This window comes from Myotis nattereri, assembly GCF_964212035.1.
Source record: "Myotis nattereri genome assembly, chromosome: 2".
Classification (NCBI taxonomy): Eukaryota; Metazoa; Chordata; class Mammalia; order Chiroptera; family Vespertilionidae; genus Myotis; species Myotis nattereri.
Window position 1 is genome coordinate 158,236,800 of NC_138076.1, and position 19,061 is coordinate 158,255,860.

The 19,061-nt window shown below is 42.4% G+C and overlaps 1 protein-coding gene across 1 annotated transcript in view; it reads left to right on the plus strand.

Moving 5' to 3' along the window:
* The first annotated feature begins 1,457 nt into the window (after positions 1-1,457).
* Positions 1,458-19,061, plus strand: part of LRIG3 (leucine rich repeats and immunoglobulin like domains 3) — a 49,516-nt gene continuing 31,912 nt past the window's right edge. The window contains exons 1-3 of the mRNA XM_081084896.1: positions 1,458-1,937; positions 7,928-7,999; positions 8,212-8,286. Coding sequence (XP_080941022.1) covers positions 1,723-1,937; positions 7,928-7,999; positions 8,212-8,286 — 362 coding nt within the window. The 5' untranslated portion in view covers positions 1,458-1,722. The remainder of the gene's footprint in view (positions 1,938-7,927; positions 8,000-8,211; positions 8,287-19,061) is intronic.

Below are 19,061 nucleotides of genomic sequence, written 5' to 3' on the forward strand. Positions count from 1 at the left end.
CTCTGTAAAAAATCAATAAAATATATATTTAAAAACTCCAATGCACCAAGCCCAATTTTCTCCATATGTAATAGATGCGGGAGACAGAGATGGGAAATCGGTAAATTGACTGTGGCGTGTCTGGACCACTCCCAAGGAGGCAAAATGTTCACTTGAAAACCAAGGAGCTGTCATTATCAATATTTTCTAAATCATCAAAAAAGATGGTGGAGTTGACGCTAAAGGCAGCTGGAAAGAAGAGGATGGGATATGTATGTGAAGTAGGTTGCCTCAACTTCAGAGCGAGTCACTGCTCTCCCTCATGAATGGAGGTGCTTATACGGGCCATTTGCTACAGTGGAAATCAATGGGCGTTAGAGTTGGAGTTAAGGTCTCAACTCTACAAACGATCTCCACTTCTCAATAAGGAAAAGTTTAAGTGGCCCCGAGGAACGCTTTGGCAGAAAACACCCAAGCAATGCTGATTGCAGAAGTGGAAGTTTAAAATCAGCTTCCAGTTTTTGCCACAAGCAGGTTAGTTACCTTCTCTGGCTCTATTTCATCCTACAGAGGAGGGCGTTCCCAGATGATCCCTGAGGTGGCCCCAGTCACCTGCAAGAGTAAGTCAAGGCACAGACTTCCCTGGCAAGTCCTGTGTGCTGAATCCACCCGACTGAGGAGGCAGGCAAGTACTTCTGGCCTGGTAGCATTCTCAATCGGGATTTGTCATCACTCAAAGCCCAGGTGGGCCATGGTACATAGATTAATTCTTCCCACTTAGTTTTCATTTTGCTCTGAAATATTACTGTGACTACTTTTATTATTTCCACCTATTGCATGCAATCTATGATTGCCATCGCGGTTTATTAGAAGGCCATTTCCCATAATTTCCTCCCAGGTCTATCCAGCTGGATATTTGTAACTCAATATACCATTTCCAATACCACGACTTTTACATTTTATTGTTCTTTTATTTTTTTGGAGCCAATATATGGAAAAACCCGACCAGCATTACTGTTAAAGAAAATTGCGCTTTCACTGAAACCATTGTTCATCTGTGGATAGTAGGGGAATTTATACCTTTTTAACACTTGGAATTGAAAAGTTTTCTGGTGACAGAGCTAACTTGACTCCCTTGATGTTCCCTGCAATACCTCCAACTCCGCGAGCTGCCCTAACTTTATATACTTTGCTCACTACCTTTTACTCTCCAACGCCATTTGATATATGCTTCCCAGGATGTAGTGGAACTTCTGGCCCGAGAGGCTGGAAAATGTAACCCCGAATTTCCTACAACCTCAGCTCCACTTTCTCCTGCGCTCCCGCCCAGGGCTTGGAGCCCTGTTATTGTCACGTGGCCAGGGGCCTGGCCGGCCAATGGGCGCGCGCCGGCCGCCGCTCGCCCCGCCCCCGAGTCCGCCGAGCCGGGACTGGGCGCTCCGCGGCGGGGAGGCGGCCGAAAAGTTTCTTCTGCGGGTGAAAGGGGCTCCGGCGCGCCGACGCTGCTCGTCCGGCCCCTCTGCCGCAGGGCGCCCTTCTTTTCGGTTTCCCTCACGCTGCTCCGGTGCAGGAAAAGGCTTCGCCGTGGAGAGTGAAGGAACGGAGCTCACCTGGGAGCGCGAGGGGAGGGCGCGCACACGCGGTCCGGGGCGCGGGCATCACCCTCGGCTGGAAGTTGGTGCGGGGCTCCGAGCGCGCGCCGGCTGCGGAGCGCAGGGCCGGGCGAGAGGCCGCGGGACCGCGATGGGCGCGCCGAAGCTCCGGGCGCCCGCGGCGGCGCTGGGGCTGCTGCTGTGCGCGCTGTTGGGACGCGCGGGCCCGGCCGCGGGCATCAGCCGGGGGGTCGCCGCCGAGCGCCGGTGCCCCGCTCCCTGCCGCTGCCTCGGAGACCTGCTGGACTGCAGCCGCCTGCGGCTGGCGCACCTTCCCGAGCCGCTCCCGCCCTGGGTCGCTCGGCTGTAAGTATTCTTCCCGAAGGCGGGGGAGGGAAGCCAGCCACGGGCCTGGGCACTTGGCGCGCAGCAGCGTTCTCCCGGGCAGCTGCGCTTGGCCCAGGCCTCGAGGGCGCTGGGTGCGGATGGAAAGGAGCCACCGGGGACTCGGTGGTCTCCCTTCCCCTGCGCCTTGCGGGCTTCGCTGGGTGGGGAGAGGGTGGGGAAGGGGGGGGGGGTCCTAGGCGCACCCGTCTAGCCTCACTTGGGCGAGGGGAGGGAGCCACTGACAACTCTGGGGGAAGAGTCAACTTCCTGCGCCTGGAGCTTCCCCAGGGGGTTCCAATGCGCGCCCCTGCCTGGCCGGGAGAGGTGGCCACCTGCGGACTATCGGAGTTCTCAGTTCCCCCTGTGTGAGTGTAAGATCCTGGGGTTCAACTATAGTTTCTAACTGTGTCAGGCCCTCTCCCTGTACCCCACCAGTATTGAACGCGCTCCTTTCATGTAGGAAGTCCTCTCTCTAGAGTTGGGGCACTGTCCAAGCTGTGGTAGATGGGCATTCTTTTGTTGTTCGTTCTCCGGTGCTCCATAAACCCCCCTCCTAGACCAGATCGTAGCATCTTCGTTCCGGTGGGAAGTTGGCAAGGCCGATCAGTAGATCTGGAAGGGAAGGAGCTGGTTTTGAGAACCAAGGGCGTGATTTCTGTAGCTGCTCAGCACGCCCAGACGGTTTAGGAGAGAGTGCTGAGTGCTATTATGCAAGTTTTTGGATGCTAGCTGTGAAGTCTGAAAACCTGAAATCACTGCCAACTGCGTGCAAGAACAAGGAAAAAAATGTAGTTTAGTTGGAAAGGCTGATTCTTTCCAAATGTCATGTCTTTATTCTCTCCCAACCTTAGTTTTGTTGAAATGGGAGGACTCCTGTAACATGTAAACAGTCAAAACTTGTGCTTTAAAAATAAAAAAGTTACTGTTTAAAAGAAGTAAAAGTACAGTCTACACTTAATAGATTTGGGCCTAGCAGAATTGCAATGGAAATTCTAAGTTCCTAAACAATTCTAGTAGACTGTCCTAATGTCATCATCATCATCATCATCATCATCATCATAATGGTAGAAGGAAATTGTTTTTAAATCATTGTGCCAATCAGAATATTTATTTTTGAATTGTAGAATTGTTGGCCATCAAAATAATATTCTTTGTGTGTTAGCAAACCTTGGTTTAATAAAAAAGTAGAACTGGAGAGTTTTAGATTGATATTTAACCTCTTATCACGGGATGTCTTATTTAGTAGTTTTTATTACAATTGAAGATGGAGATAAAGGCTTTAACCCAAAGCAGGAAGACTTTCAATTAGTTGTGGCTAATTCTGCTCAATTGCCTCTTGTGGAGGTCATGCTGCCTTATTCATGAAATGTGAATGGCTCTATTGACAACATATGGAACTGACTGGAGGTGAACACCTATGAATAACAGAGGGATGAGAAAAAGAAAATGAATATAGTAGTGCTTCCTGGGCTGTGTTTGGAAAGGCTTGGATATTTCACAAATCTAATTTATATTCAGTAGTTTCTCAATATCAAGAGGCCTCATACCCTGCAATATTATATTTTTGTGAATTTGGATGTCTTTTAAAAGATAACTGTATTGCTCTTGATTAGAAGTTGAGTTAAACCAAAGGGGGCTTGGTACCTATTTAAACATTATCTTAAAAGTAGCTGACCTAATTAGGATTTTGTTTTGCAGATAATTTGGTGGCACACTAAAAACAAATTACAGTTTATTTGGTTAGCACAATCTTTAATTACATTTCCGCCAGCAGTAAATTGTCTCAATACAAGTCCACATTCCTTAAATGTATGTGAAAATAAGTTCCACTTGTATAAATAAGCGCTAGGTCTGTTGTCAGAAGCCCCGCTGTGATCACTCATTGGACAGCTCTGTCATTCTTGTACTTTTGTGACTTTTAACCAACTTTGTAGTTGTCACCGAACCATGTGGTCTAAATTCCTTATTGTAAATGTTCCTTTTGTTTGTGCTTAAAGCTCTGCAGGTCTCCTCTCTCCACCTTTGAAAGGAGAAGAAAAACCCAAGAAATGGAGCTTTAACTTCTCTGTTACTTGGTGTTTGTAACAGGAGGCATAAGAAACCTGCTTCTTAAATTTTACACTAATGAGAAAGGCTTTTAAGTAGATTGTTTCAGAGTTTAGACATAAGTAGAAAAATGCATATTGTTCTTCTGTATCTTAACTTCCTTTCCTTAGATAATTAAAGTAATGAAAGTTGGCCTCAGGACTAGCTTATGGGAGCACTCTTCAGGAAAAGTTTAGTGTCCTCCTTTTTTTTTTTTTTTTGTCGAATTAGCAAGTTTTTAAAAAATCAGTCTATTTGTTATAATTATTTATTTTTTCACGTTACTCTGTTGTAATTTATTGCCATAGGAACCTCATGTGTGAAAAGTTGAATAGTTTGAGCTATAACATAATAATGCTGCTGTTAGTTCTTTCAAAAAATAATTTCTAATATTTTAGTGGAAGTGGCTCTTAAAACAGTAACTATTTGAAGGTTGCTTACAACTAACTGCCTTAAAAGGCATTCTTGAGTTTACATCTAGAGTTGTGCTTACAGAGTCCTGAACCTAAAGAAGAGCACTTGTTAGAAACGTGTTCCTTAGCCAAAGGGGAAAGTTGCTCAATTGCCATTGAGAGCTTCAAGTATTATTAAAGTTTCGCTGGAATTTCAAAATTATTTATTGTACACGCAGAGATGTTTGAGTTAGTAGGGCTCAGGGGAAAAGAGTCCCGAAAGGGACTTCTTTCTGCTGGTGGGATTTCCTTAGTGTCTGCCTGTTATAAATCCTTTGGTTGGTATCAGAATTAGGGCTGGGGTGGGGGTAATAGTCCTTATGGTTTTCGCAGCTGTTTTTCTGTATTTTCCAGACTAAAACTTGAACATAGCAGGCTGATTTATGAGTCACTCTGGATCAGTGTCTTAAAACAGCTACAGCCTGGCTTTTTGTTTTTCAGCCTTCCAGATTTCTGCTGAATTAGCAGCTCTGCGGGCCCCAGTGGGATTGATTAAGAAGCTGTGCTGGATTTGCATTTTAAAATTTGACTTGGAAGTCAGATTTCCAAATGCTGAAAGGAAGAAAATGATAGCTGAAACCAGTTGTTGTAAATTAATTATTTTCGTATATATCTATGGGCTTGCTAATATTCAGGAAGATTGTCTCTACCAAGTAGAGTTTGATTTTCAAGTATTTGGCCAGCTGAGTTCTGGGTAAATAGTTAACACCTCCCTGCCTGACCACCTTTTCCTTTTATTAACCTCACTACCAAAAGTTTTTTTGTGTATTTTTTTAAGGTTTCTTGGTAACACTTTGTAAAGTATATGGTTGTCTAACCACTATGTGTAGCTGTACACCTGAAACCAACAAAAAATAATCTTGAATGTAAATGATAATTGAAATATAAATTTTAAAAAAATTCAAAAAATTGTTAAACATTTAAAAAAGATATGTCCCTAAATATAATAGAAATGGTTTCTTTTTCTTAAAAAAAATGTTTCTTGGTGAAGATGCTCACTAATGGGAGTCTAAAATGAATCTGCCTTCCTTACTGAATGTTCTTACGGGTTTTAACAAAACATGGACATTGTACAACTGGAATTTGTTTGTAATGGTCTAGCTATAAAAACAATATAAGGAAGATTTAGGAAAATGTGACACCCTTTATCTGGAAAATAAGCATTTCTGAAACATAAACTGAATTAAGTCTAAATTTAGGTGCATTAAAAGTTTCATGGCTTTAAGTATTTAGCAGTAAAAGTCACTTAAGGGGTGTCTTTTTTTCTCCCACATAGAGTGTGGTTTTAATAGTAGTACACAGAATTCAGGAGTGGAAGTGTTGCAATAACTGAAATAGTTAAGGTCACCAGCTCTTGCTTCTGCATCAGAAGTGAACGGTCCCCGTCCCCCCCCCCCCAGCATGTGCAACTGTTCTCTGGAGGCCGTCTCTCCATTTAAAGGCCTTTTGTTGGAGCTCTCATCCCATTACTGGTTGGGAAAAATGCTAGGCACGCCATCTCTTTCCTCACAGGATTGCCTTGTGGAATAGTCCTTAAACTGAAGTGAAGAGTATGGTTTTAGTTTTTCTAATTAAAAGGAAAATCACCTGTGTTAAATGTAAATGCCAGATGGGTTCCTCCTTTAAAAAAAAACAACACACCTTGAAACAATAGGGGAGGCAGTTGTATGCCGGTTCAGTGTTTAGTTAAGTGGGTCCAAGTGAGACTTTCTGTTGGTTCAGGCTACCTCCCAGGTGAAGGGCTCTTTTCCTTGGTTGTTTTCTGAACCCTGTGGGAAATCTGTGACTGTCTGTGGTGCTAAAAGCACACAGGTTTGGTTTGAATCCTAACGTGAGCTGCTGGGCTCACGGTTTCCTTGATGAACTCCAGATGGACCTGAGCTGGGTCTGTGAGGGAAAGTGTCTGGCTCCAGCGTGGTGAGCATGCACAGCAGTGGTTGTAATTGCAGGATTTTTATAGTTGAAAAGACTGTGCCAGGTTTTTTTTTTTTCATGTTATAACTCTACCAGAACAAATCTGCTCATGTCTGTTACTGTCTGGTAGGTCTTTAGGCAAACATGTTTCAAATAAAAAAAAAAAAACTTTGCAGATTTTTGTGTGTGTGTGAAATGGAGAAATCCAGGTTTATTCTCAAAACAAAAATTCAAAGGCTGGAAAGGCTGTCTGATTTCTAATTGTTAACTAATGGATAGGCACTGAGTAACACTGTGTTTCTCTGCCTTTTTCTTTTTTTGGGGGGGGGGGGTGCATACTTGAGCATATAACAAATGGTTCATGCTTTTTCTCCAATCAAATTTGGTTATTTGAAACTTTGGTTATTTAAAAATCCTCCTCTTTAAACACCGAAAGAATTAATTTAGTAAGGGTTGGTTAACCTTTTTCAGTGGGAGAGCTTTAAACCATATTATTGTTAGCCTGGTTTTCAATGGCTGTTCAGCCATTTTATTTTCATCGCACCATTTTGAGGGCACGTATTCAATATGTTGGCAAATATAGGGGAGATAACCAAATATTTGGCAGGTTTAAAAAATCACAGCTTGAATCGTAAATGCTGTGATGACTTCCTAGCCTAGAGTATTGTGTAAGTAGAAGTTTTGTGTTGCTTCTTTTAAAAAAGAATAATGTCCAATGGAAATTGTTAGGTCAAGTTAGACTGAATCTTTGCGTAAGAAAGCAGAGTTATTTTAATGATTGAAAAGAAATGTGACCACAGCCTTCTGTACGTTCTGCTTAACTTTGTTAGGTGGCTAATGTGGTTTAAATTACACAGTATATTACCAGATACTGAGATTTGGGGAATTCAGGAGAGCATAGGGTTTAGGTTGTTTTCTACCCTCAGCACTCGAGTGTGCACGCATGCAAACACACACACACACACACACACACAACACAAAACGATACCTTAAATAATTTGTTGCCTTAGCCCAGAGAAATAAATGTGTGAAAAGCAATTTCTACTTTGTTTGACTATAATAAGACACTTGATGTTTAAATTTCTGATAATAAACTAAAAAGATTTTTTTAGAGGTTTTAGTTTCAGCAACCTGCCTTATTAGCCACTTTTCTTAAGCCATGACTTCATCATATCACGGTGGAAGTGAGGAGATGGTAGGGGATGGGGAAGGTGAAGCAAAACAGCCAGCTCACAAAAGGTCTGTTCACCCTGTGCCAAAAAACATCTCCTAAAACACTTGTGGGCTTAAAGCATTGGAATCTGCCAGCCTCCTAAACTCATTCTGTCCTAGAGTTTGTGTTTTTGGAGTTTGGCATTTTGGTTACCATCTAGTTTATGGTCAGGATGGGCCAATTATGTCTTATGTCATCACCAGTGTTGATAGAGATATTTCACAGGTCCATTCTGTCTTGTACATCATTAAGTGCTATTAGTGATTTTTTAAACGACTTATCATTTTATTTTTGTTTTCTCATAGGGACTTAAGTCACAACAGATTGTCTGTCATCAAGGCAAGTTCCACGAGCCACCTTCAAAGCCTTCGAGAAGTGTGAGTCGTAGTTATCTTCTGTTTGACGTTTGAATAAAATACTACCCATCACATTACTTAACTGTGAAAACATTTGGATAGCAATAAATTATTTAAAACTGCCAACTTGAGTTAACAATAATTTTAAATAATTTTACAGAGTTTCGTCTCTATGAATTACAGATGACCTAATCAGCTTTCTTTCTTTTTTCTTTTTTTGGGGGCATTTATAGGAAACTGAACAACAATGAATTGGAGACCATTCCAAATCTAGGACCTGTCTCAGCAAATATTACACTTCTCTCCTTGTAAGTGAATGTTAGCAGGATTTCATATGTATGTCTGCAGGGACTGTGGGTAGCAGTTGGATATGAGCTGGAGTAAAGACCTTAGCACACCGGTTCTCAACCTGTGGGTCGCGACCCCTTTGGCGGTCGAACGACCCTTTCACAGGGGTCGCCTAAGACCACCCTGCATAGCAGATATTTACATTACGATTCATAACAGTAGCAACATTACGGTTATGTAGTAGCAACGAAAATAATTTTATGGTTGGGTCACAGCATGAGGAACTATATTTAAAGGGCTAGAAGGTTGAGAACCACTGCCTTAGAAGCAAAATAAGAATACTCCCTTCAGTGGGTGATGAGGTGTTTAAAACTGTTGACTTGTTTTTCAGCCCCAGTCTCTCTCTCTGCTAAATTGGAAGTATCATTGTAACAGCACACTTTACACTTCACTCATTGCTGAACTCAGGCCTCCAAAATTCAGGGAAGCTGCCTGCACCCCATAGAGACATGTATTTGATTATATTCTGTTGACTGAGACTTTACCTCTGGTATTGCTTAATGGTTGGCATGGGATCTGCGGGTTAGGTATTATTACTTAGCTGCTGGTGGAGAATGATTGGAGTTGTTTTGTGAGGAGAAATGGGAGTTTTTAACAAGGCACTGGAGTATCCTCTTTTAAGTGTGGTGCCTGCGGTGGAAGTCAAGGTTCAGAAACATCAAATCAAAATAGGAACTTTTATCCAGATAAATGAATGTGATTGAAGTTAGAAATACCATTGCACATTATTTTGCAAACACAAGTTTTCAAATAAAATTAAAATGGTGTTAGCATTTCTGTACATTTAAGGTAGATAACATATTCATGCATTGAAGATATTTTGGAATAATTTTGACTTGGGCATTTAAAGGCAGCATTTAGAATGCGAATGATTTAATTTTTAAAATTAAGTAGTTTACCATCTTAATCTTGAATAATTAAAAAATATATTTAATCCACTGAAGTTAAAAATGTTTTTCTCCTTTAAACAACCGAAGAAAATAACACCATTGTTAGATGCTTCTGGGAAAGGTGTTGGGAGGGTCGAAATTATACAGTAAATTTCAGGAAAGCTGTTCAATTAATTAAAGTGATCACTACCCAATTGCTTACATCTGGTGATTTATAGAGGTTTGTTTTTACTTAGGGCCCAGGTCAGCTAAGTCACTGGTGCAGCCGCTGTGTCTGCTTTCCTCTGTTTGAATAAGAACTAAGGGACATTTGATACTGATGTGGTTTTTTCCAAAGATCAGAAACAGAAAGGAATGAAAGAAAAAGCAGTTGATATTTGACAAATAAACACTGAATTTAAGAAATATTTTTATGCTAGCATTAATACCTGCTTTCTGTCTTTCACAGTGGCTTAAAATTTTGGAGTCTAGATGTAGCACCGGCTTTGGTGTCTTTAACATCTTTAGCTATTCTCATTTGACCACAGGGGCCTTTCTAAATCTCCGGGAATGCCACGTCACCCTTCTGCCCTTGTCCCTGTGTATTGGCAGATTCTGTCAGCATGTTCAAGAGAGTCCTGAGGGGGGTCAGTGCATGCTTCATGGCTGAGAGCATTCACAGTGGAGTTTCAGAATTTGGGGGGGGGGGGGTGGGCGGGGAAAAACGTCTTCTCTTTGGCTTGCTACAGAGTTAAAAGCATAAGAACTGGTAAGGGAATTAGAAAGTTCTATTGGGAATAAATAACCTAGTGATTTTGCACTTTGTAGCTATAATTTGTAATGAGAAAACTGAAATAAAATATGGAAATGTAGAAGCCTTCTGAATTTGAAGTCATCTTCATATTTTGTTTGTGTTCCACTTTAGTGAGTACTGAGTTCCAGTCTTTTTAGAACTTGAATAATCTCTCTTTCCCCTCAAGTTGTTGCAGTATATCTTACCAGGGATTGCTTTATCCATCTATATCAGCTGTTCTCAACCTGTGGGTTGCGACCCCTTTGGCAGTCGAACGACCCTTTCACAGGGGCCGCCTAAGACCATCCTGCATATCAGATATTTACATTATGATTCATAACAGTAGCAACATTACAGTTATGAAGTAGCAACGAGAATAATTTTATGGTTGGGTTACAACATGAGGAACTGTATTTAAAGAGCCAGAAGGTTGAGAACCACTGATCTATATAGTGATAGATCCTTTTTATTACCTAGATCATATAGAATCTGAAAAGTAATTTATGTTGTGGGCTACTAATTCAATATGGATGCTGAAAAATTGTTTTTATACCTATGAAATATCTTGAAAATTTCACTTCTCTGCCTGTTTTTTTCTACAAATGTTTTGTTTTTTCTTGTAGGCTTCTTTGGCTATTGCAGTACACAATCATTGTTTCTAAAGCACTATTAATTTCTGCCTTGTCTTGTGTAGGGTAGAACCTCTGTGTGTGTGTGTGTGTGTGTGTGTGTGTGTGCGCGCGCGTGCGTGCTTTTTTAATATAGAAGCACTTGAAAGTAATCAGAGCTAAAAGTCAATACTTACCCATTTCTGAAATAAAAAAAAAAAATTGTTGAACCACATAACATGAGTCAGATTAGAAACTTGCTGTAGCACCACAGTTAAACCCCACATCTTTTAAAGTAGTTCTCAGGATTATTTGACTTCTATTCTGTCAAGATTTTTTTTTTAACAATATGTGTAGGAAATCATTTTTCCAGGTAATTTACACAAGTTCAGTAATTTTAAACATATCAAAGAAAGGGAAAAATTAGTTGGAGTCTTGAGCATGAGATTCGGTGTCAGTGCTCTGTACTCCTGCTGCTCAAGGGGCTGACGCAGAGAAGAGTAGAGAAGACCGTATCTGGTAAAATGCTTTTCTTCTCCAGGAGCCAGAAGCTAATATTGGGTCAGATGACACCCCAAGTGTCCAGGGATGAGTTTATTCAAGGACCAGTCCTGATGTCAGGGAAACTTGGCATTTGTCTTAGGTTGGCCATTGGGTGAGCATTGAATCTGCTCATTAAGAACCCTCATTCTAACATTTCTAGGGATTTTTCAGAATATAAAAGGCCTGAACAGACTTGCTTGTCTTTGAATCCCACACAGTACTAGCTCAGAAGTCAACTGGCAGAAGTCAAGAGCAAAACATGATTTGTGTTTGTTTTTTTTTTGATTTGTGTTTTTTGTTTATTTTTCTCTCACAGTTATTTCCCACCCATGGCAGGATGGTATGTTTTAGGAAAAGAGATATTTGGAATGAACATATTTTGTAGTAAGACTGTTGACCTGGCCTAAGTGAGTTGTGCTCACGGATGTGATAGATTTGGCTTCCTGTGATGTGCGTGAGCTGCTCAAGCAATGGGCACTTGGAACTTGTGACTTGGGTTGGGTCTTATTTGAATCTGTGGTTTATATAACACTAGTGGCCCAGTGCATGGTTTTGTGCACATTGAAAGGAAATTAATGAGAAGAAATACTTCAGTATTGCTATTTGCCCTTTCTCTATAATAGAAGTGTCGACCAAATTCACGATCGACAATGACAGATGGAAACACAAACGCGCGATTGGTGCCAGCGAGAGCTTTCTGTGTATGGCGCAATGCGCGAGTCAACTTAGCCATATATATAGAATACATTTGCTTAATTAGACCTGCTTTTTCTGATTTAGCTAAACTTTTTCCAGCCCAGTGAAGCACCCCAACTTCTCTTTCAGGTAATTGTCAGCAACACAGCAGTAAATATTAGCATGAAGGAGATAATTATTGTAGATCACGCAGGGAGAACAAAGGGTAAAATATTTAACTGCAGCAGTGTTTGACTATATTCTGCGCAGTGAGAAAACCTGAAGTCATTTTCAAGGTCCACCACTTCTTACTTCTTTTCAGTCAGGTCACGTTTCTAAACTTTCTAAATCTCCGTTTTCCGGCTAATGAAAATAGGATTCCACCGAGTCTCCTATCTTCCTACTCCAGGACTTCTGTGAGGATCAGATGAGATGAGGCACGTGAAAATGCTTCACAGACATTTGGTTAAAGTGTAAAATGTTTGCACTTGGCTATAAAGCAAGTTGTGTTCCTGGGCTGAAGAAACTCCAAGGAGGCTAGTCGCTAGGGAGAGGAAGCCAGGCGTTGCTGTGTGATGTCATTACCCAGCTCCCACAGCCACCATTTCTGGGCTGCGCTGGGCTATGGGGTCTTGGCAGCATTGGCTGTGATTTGGTGGCCTGCCACTCTGGGGTGGTGGCGGGCCTGTGTCCCACTTGGGGGAAGCTGTGTGTTGGTTTGTGGGCACCAGGTCCACGGTGCTGTTTTTTTGTAACTGGCCATTGTGCCTCAAGGCAGCTCCTGTGCTGAGCATCTGCCCCCTGGTGGTCAGTGCCGTCATAGCGACCAGTGAGACAGTCGGAAGGACACAGCATACTCGTCGCTATGACGCACACTGACACCACCAGAGGGCAGACGCTCAACACAGGAGCTGCCATGAGGCACAATTCAACAATAACGTGTGCGCGCGCGCGTGTGCGTGTGCGTATGTTATTGTTGAATAAGGGAGGAGCTATTGGTCATTGAATAAAGCTAGTTGAGCCTTAGTCTTGACATTGATGGTTTATATGGTATTGCTCAACATGCAGATACTTGCCTATTATCTTAGAGATGAAAAGGTTTAGGTGAGTGAATGTCCAAGAGGTACCTAGAGTACCTGTTAAAAACATAGATTTCCTGACCGAATCCTTAGAGATTCTAAATTAATGGGTTTGGGTGGGGCCCAAGAATATCCATTTTGACACATCTGCCTGGCTGATTCTAAGCAGAAATTGCATAAATATTTTTGGAATTACTGATAGAGTCCAGTTTATCATAATCAAATAAGCATTTTCTCATTATTTCTTATCTCAAAGGTAGAGCATTTCTCCCAGGTTCATTGTTTTCTTCATAATACTTACTTTTCCAGAGATGACATTTGTCATCCTTCCCAAGAAGTTGTTATAAAAAAGGATCACCTTCCTGGGTGGGACCCTAACATGGGTGCTCTAGCAATGGAAGGGCATTGGAGAATTGCAAGCAGGTTGAGGTGATGAGATTCGCTTTTTGAAGTGTCACTCTGGCTTCAGTGTGGAGAGTGGCTTGGAGGAGGCAGGAGGGTGGCTACAACGGGGCAGATGAGGAGGAAACTGCCGAGGTTGGCCAGGAGGGAGGACGGCACTGTTCTTCTACAGTGCAGCTCCGGCCATGTCCATAGAACAGTGATTAAATGCGAGGCGCAAGTCAGATGGCTCAGAATTAATTGCTGGCTCTTCCCTTTGCTTGGTTTGTGGCCGTGGACAAGTTACCATCTATCCATGTTTCCCCATTTATGAAATGAAAATAATAATGCCCACCTCCTAGGGTTGTGAGGATTTGGAGAGAGAGAAGGGTAAAACCCACTGGCATATGCTCAGTGAATATAAGCCATGATCATGACCATTCATTCTATTAAAATTTGTGGAATAAACAAATAGTGCCAGGCCCTGTTCTAGTGCTGGGGACACAGCAGCGAACAAAGCAGACAGAGTCCCTCTTATTAGGATGCTTCCATTCTCGTGAGGGTTGAGAAAAAATAAACAAGTAAACAAACTTTAAAAGAAAACTTGAGTTTCTTGGTAAAGACTAAGAAGCAAAAGGGAAGAGGACAGAGGGATTGAGAGCTCCGGCAGTTGCCCGTTATTGTGGTCCGGGAAGACTCATTTTTGAATATTTACCAAACCCTACTATGTGCTAGGTACTTGTTTTAGGGTTGAGATTCAACAGTGAACAAAATAGCTAACAATCTCTGCCCTCAGGAGCTGACCCTCTCATGGAAAGAGAAAGACAAGAAGTAAAATAAATAAGAAATGTGGCCAGAAGGTGATAAGTGCCAGGGAGAAAAATCAAGCAGAAAGGATGTGGGAGAGTGTGTGGTGGGAGGGGGGTTGACAGTTTCAAGTGGGGACTCATGGAGTGATGCACTTGGCAGGTGACAGTTGAACTGGCCTGAAGGTGGGGAAGGGCGTCCTGTGGGGCACCTGGGGGTGGGGGCCATCTCCTCATTTCCTCTGCCCTCTTGCCTTGTCTATCTTGATTGTGTTTGTAATTTTCTCCCCTCCTATACTTTGAGGCCTCTGTGGCTCACTCTTGTTTTTCCCAGCACTTAATGTAGATGGATGGCATGTAGTCGGTGCTTAATTAGTGTATGAATTAAGGAATATTTATGGAACAGCCGCATGCAGTTAGCATAATTCAAACAGATCTCCTATAAACTTGGTCTGTACCAGTGACTAAAAATTTACAGTGGAGACAAAGCATACCTGTGTTCCACTTAATTTATGTTCAATTATGTGTGCTTGGTTAAAAAAAAAAAAGATTATAATAATAGCAATAATAATTAAAGAAAAAAGAACAAGAGAAGTAATTTAAGTAGCAGAAGGATTTAGCTCACCACTGTAGCCAGTGAGCACATGCCCTGGAGTGTGTGCGAAATGAAAGTGTTTGGGAAATAAAAACCCCCTCTCCCATTTTTCATTGTTCCAAGGCAGGGGTGGGGGACATCTGGCCCATGGGCCGTATAAAGCCCAGGAAATCATTTGGCCTGGCCCTGCCAAGGCATTAGGGATGAGTTCATTAAATGTTTGACCAAATACAGCAGGCTAACTTTTAAGTTGATAATTTTGTATGGCCCACGAATGATGTTATAAACATCCAAATGGCCCTTGGCAGAAAAAAGGTTCTCCACCTCTGTTCTAAGTGGATATCTTGACCCATTGGGCATGACTTAGGTCTTCAGAGATACAGATTTTTCCGTAGCCCTTTGCCCATCACACATGGGAACTGCATCATCAGGTCCTGAACTAAAAATCCAAATTACAAAACTGGCCCTATGTGGGACTCATTGAGACAGAAAGAAAGAGTATGTCTGCCTAAAAAATTTTTGCTAGTATGTTAAGGGATCTTTAGGGATATATTCACGATAGCTGGTTTTCCCCTGCTCCACTGGTTTTAGAACCTAGTGCCATGTGTGATGGGGTTCCATCACGCCACGTCCTCCTGTGTTGGGGATGCTTTGGGGACTCAGGGAAGCATGAGAGTCAAACGTTGCTCCAAGATCTGATGTGATTTATAAAGAACAATCCTGGGTGGCGGGGAGTAGGGAGTATTGGGAATTTATTTGTGTGGCATTGTAGAATTCTGAGAAGGGTGTGACTTTTATTCTTCGGTTTTGAAACTCCCACAAGTACAAAATGTGTAGTTCTCCACTGGCAGTTGTCACACATGAGTCATTCCAGGCTAGGACTCATGTCCTACTGAGCTTTCAGTCCCCTCGGAAGCCCCGTCCAGCCTCTGGCACATAGGAGAGGCTCAGTAAGTATGAGTGGGCGAGAGCGACCACGGGCCCCTGTGCAATAGTAGAGAGACCTGAGCTGAGAGTGGGGCACACAGGTTTTCGTCTTGTCTCATACTAATGACCCGTCTGGCTTTGGGCAGAGTTAATTAACTCTTCTTTGTTTATCTGTAAAAACAGTGTAAGATGTTTCTCCATCTCTCATCTGGTTCCGGGGAAGGATCAAGTGGCATGATGTACAGGAAAGGGCTCTGAACAGAGTGAGCAGCTCCAGCTGCTGCTCTTACAGCTGCCGTGGGCTTGGCGGAGCAGCAAAGACGAGGGGCAGTGAGCCAAAGTGGGTTCTGGAACCGGAGGGTCACAGGAAGAAGAGAGGATTTAGAAACATTATCTCCTGGCAGCAACAGAGAAGGGAGGAGAAAGAACTTTGCAATTGGGGTGAATTTTCGGGAAACTTTTGTGTTCTTCAAATCGTTTTAAAAATTGGGTGAGCCTTCAGTTACAGTGAATAACTGAACAAGGAAGGGCTTGTGTGCTATAAGGTAGATTTTGAGCTGTTCCTGTTGCCCAACAACAAGGCCTAATAGGTGCTAAGTGCTTGGGAACAAAGAAAAATCGGACTTGGCCTCTACTTTGAACCATGATAACGGGAAGAGAGACGATAAAGAGATACCTCTAGGACAGGGCCCCCCTGGGAGAGGGAGACGCTCGGGCTGCCCCAGGGCAGAGCTGTGGTCTCAGTAAGTGTGGACTGTGAGGGGGTGTGAGGTCCAGGGGAGGACGGAGACTTGGGTGAGTGGGTGCGGATCGGCTCAGGTGTTTTACAGGTTTGGGGAGCTATTGCAGACTTTGTGATGCAGGGAATGAAATGATTCCACTTCAGGTAAGCACAGAATCTGCTTCTCTCCTTTTTTCTCAAGTAGTTATTAAATGATGTTCATTTTCTGAATCAAGTGCCCTGAAGACAGATAGGTAACGTGTCTTTGCTCTTGAACAGGTATGCCTTACCGAATACCTGTTCTCCATCCATCCTCGGAACTCTGAGCCCTGCTGTATGTTAGGGCCACATCTCTTTCCCACACAGGGAAATTGGCCATTGTGGGGGGGGGTGGGGGGGAGGGTGTCATTTGCATATGGACTTCTGCAAAGGATCCATGTGAACTATTGGTTAGAAATCTGATCAACAGTGTTCTGTTACAACAGTGTTCTGTTACTTACCAAACCCAGTACTATATTCAATGGCAATTTCATCCATAAGCATGCATTTCCCTTTTCCTTCCAAAAATTAGACTAAGAAAAAAATATCAGTTGGGAGATAGTGATGTAAAAGATTATTGATGGGTTGCATGGCACAGACTTTATTGAAATAATCAAACTCAATTTATAACTTTTAAAACATTGATATTTTAGTAGTTCACAACTCAGATGAAGCTGCATATAAGGAAGGCAAGCATTAATAAGCACGTTTTCAAATGCTGATGTAACTGAGTAATTTATATCTCTGCAGAACAGCTCAAAGTGTTATTAGTTGTTTTTAAACCAAAATTTATGTGAGTCAATATTTGAAAAGTGGTTACCATTTTGTCATTTTAATTAAGGCAATTGGGGACCAGCTTTAGTCAAAATTAGAGCTTAAGTTTCTGGGGAATCGGGGAGTGTTGTTCTGATTAAGTGGGCATAACCCATATCCCATCTTTACCCACATCTGGGTACAGGTGAGTCCATGGAATTTGATCACTTAACTAAAAAATTCACCCCAAAATATATGTTCTACCCACGTGGATGAGTGGTCCAGTGACTTCCTGTGTAAGGGACATTGCATTAGGGGGCTGCAGACTTCACCAGCACAAGCCAGACGTATTGTGCTGCTATGGAAATAAGCTCATGAAATTCAAGTCTGACAAAGTAAACACTTGCACATGTTCATATGATAAGTTGTGTTCTTTTATTGGACTTTAAAAATGTTTATATGTGATTTGCACATAAAAGAGTTCACTGTACACAGAGGTGTGTTTGTGACTCTAAGTTTATTTTCACATTTACTTGAAACTACGCCCCAGAATACAAGTTTGCGAGGTTTTCGAATTCTCAATTTAGAATGATTGTTTTTGAAACAAATCTGTGACCAGGACTGTTTAACCCTTCAGGAATTTCCAATTGCTCTCAGGTCAGGAGCAGAATCTTCCTGAAGGTGTACAGTGCTCTGGATGATCCGAATCTTCTTTTCCCGTTGAGCCTCCTCTGGACTCATTCCTCCTGGGAATGTGCCAGCCTGTTCCTGCCTCAGGTCCTGTTGCACATGCTTTTCCCTCTGCCTAGAAAACTCCCCCTCCCCCACCTTTTAAGCCAGGCTTAGGTTTCCCCTTATACATTTTCCTATCTCCTTTATAATATATGCTGTCACATTTTTAGTTGCATGTTTGTGATACTTTATTATCTATTCCTCCCCCACCCCCCGGAATGAAACTTCATAAAAGCTGAGATCATGTCTGTTTTCAAACTTGTTTTCTCCCTGGCATCAGTGCAGAACCTGGCAGATGGTACACACTTGAGTACGTGTTTGTTAGGCGGATGACCAAATGGGTAGCTCGGTCCAAATTAATATACCTAGTTAACTGTAGAAGAAACTATTCCATTAACCTTTTTGTTCCTACACACTTAAAAATGTCATTAACGCAACTGTGTTTTCCCAAGGTAACAACATTATTAGATTTGACATAGTGACCCATTAAGCAACTTTCTTCATTCAGTGATGGTTCTTGGAGCCTGGAAAATTGACCCCCAGGCCCTTGACTTGACCCTCCAGTATAGCATACTACAAGTACTCCTGTCTGGTAATACTTATCCGGAACCTACACCATTTCCTCATCCCTTCCCCCAACTTGATGCTAGCTAGCCCTGTTGGTTGCTGCTTTGAAGTATCAAGTACAGCTTCTGCCAGAGTCTTCTCTAAGCTGAATGAGGCTTGCGCTGCCAAGACAGACAAAACAATAAAGCTATAGCTAGTTGCGTTTCATGACTGGGGTGGCAAGATTCAACATGTGTTTGTATCCTAGCCTCGTCGCTTTTCCTCCTTCTCTTCCTTATGTTAGTATCTCTGCTATCTCTTATCTTCCTTAGACCAGAGGCTGGGAGCTCTAGTTGGGTAGAGAGACCAAAACAATGAAATGGGGCTCTAACCAGTAAGACTTCTTTCTTTGGCTGGAAGTTGCTTAAGTACTAAATTCAAAACATGAAAGGAAAGGCAATTATAAATCTAAGCACCTCCTTTCTAGTACTTAAAATCACCTGCCTGGCTGTCTCCCTCTCTCTCACTAAGCTTTAGCCAATAGACACAGTCGTCGTCTGTAGAGTGAGGGAGATGACAGATTGAAATAGGAAGGTAGTATTTATGCTGCAAGTACCACGCAGCATAGAGTAACCGTAGTATACGTTCTTGGACTGTCAGTTTCACAG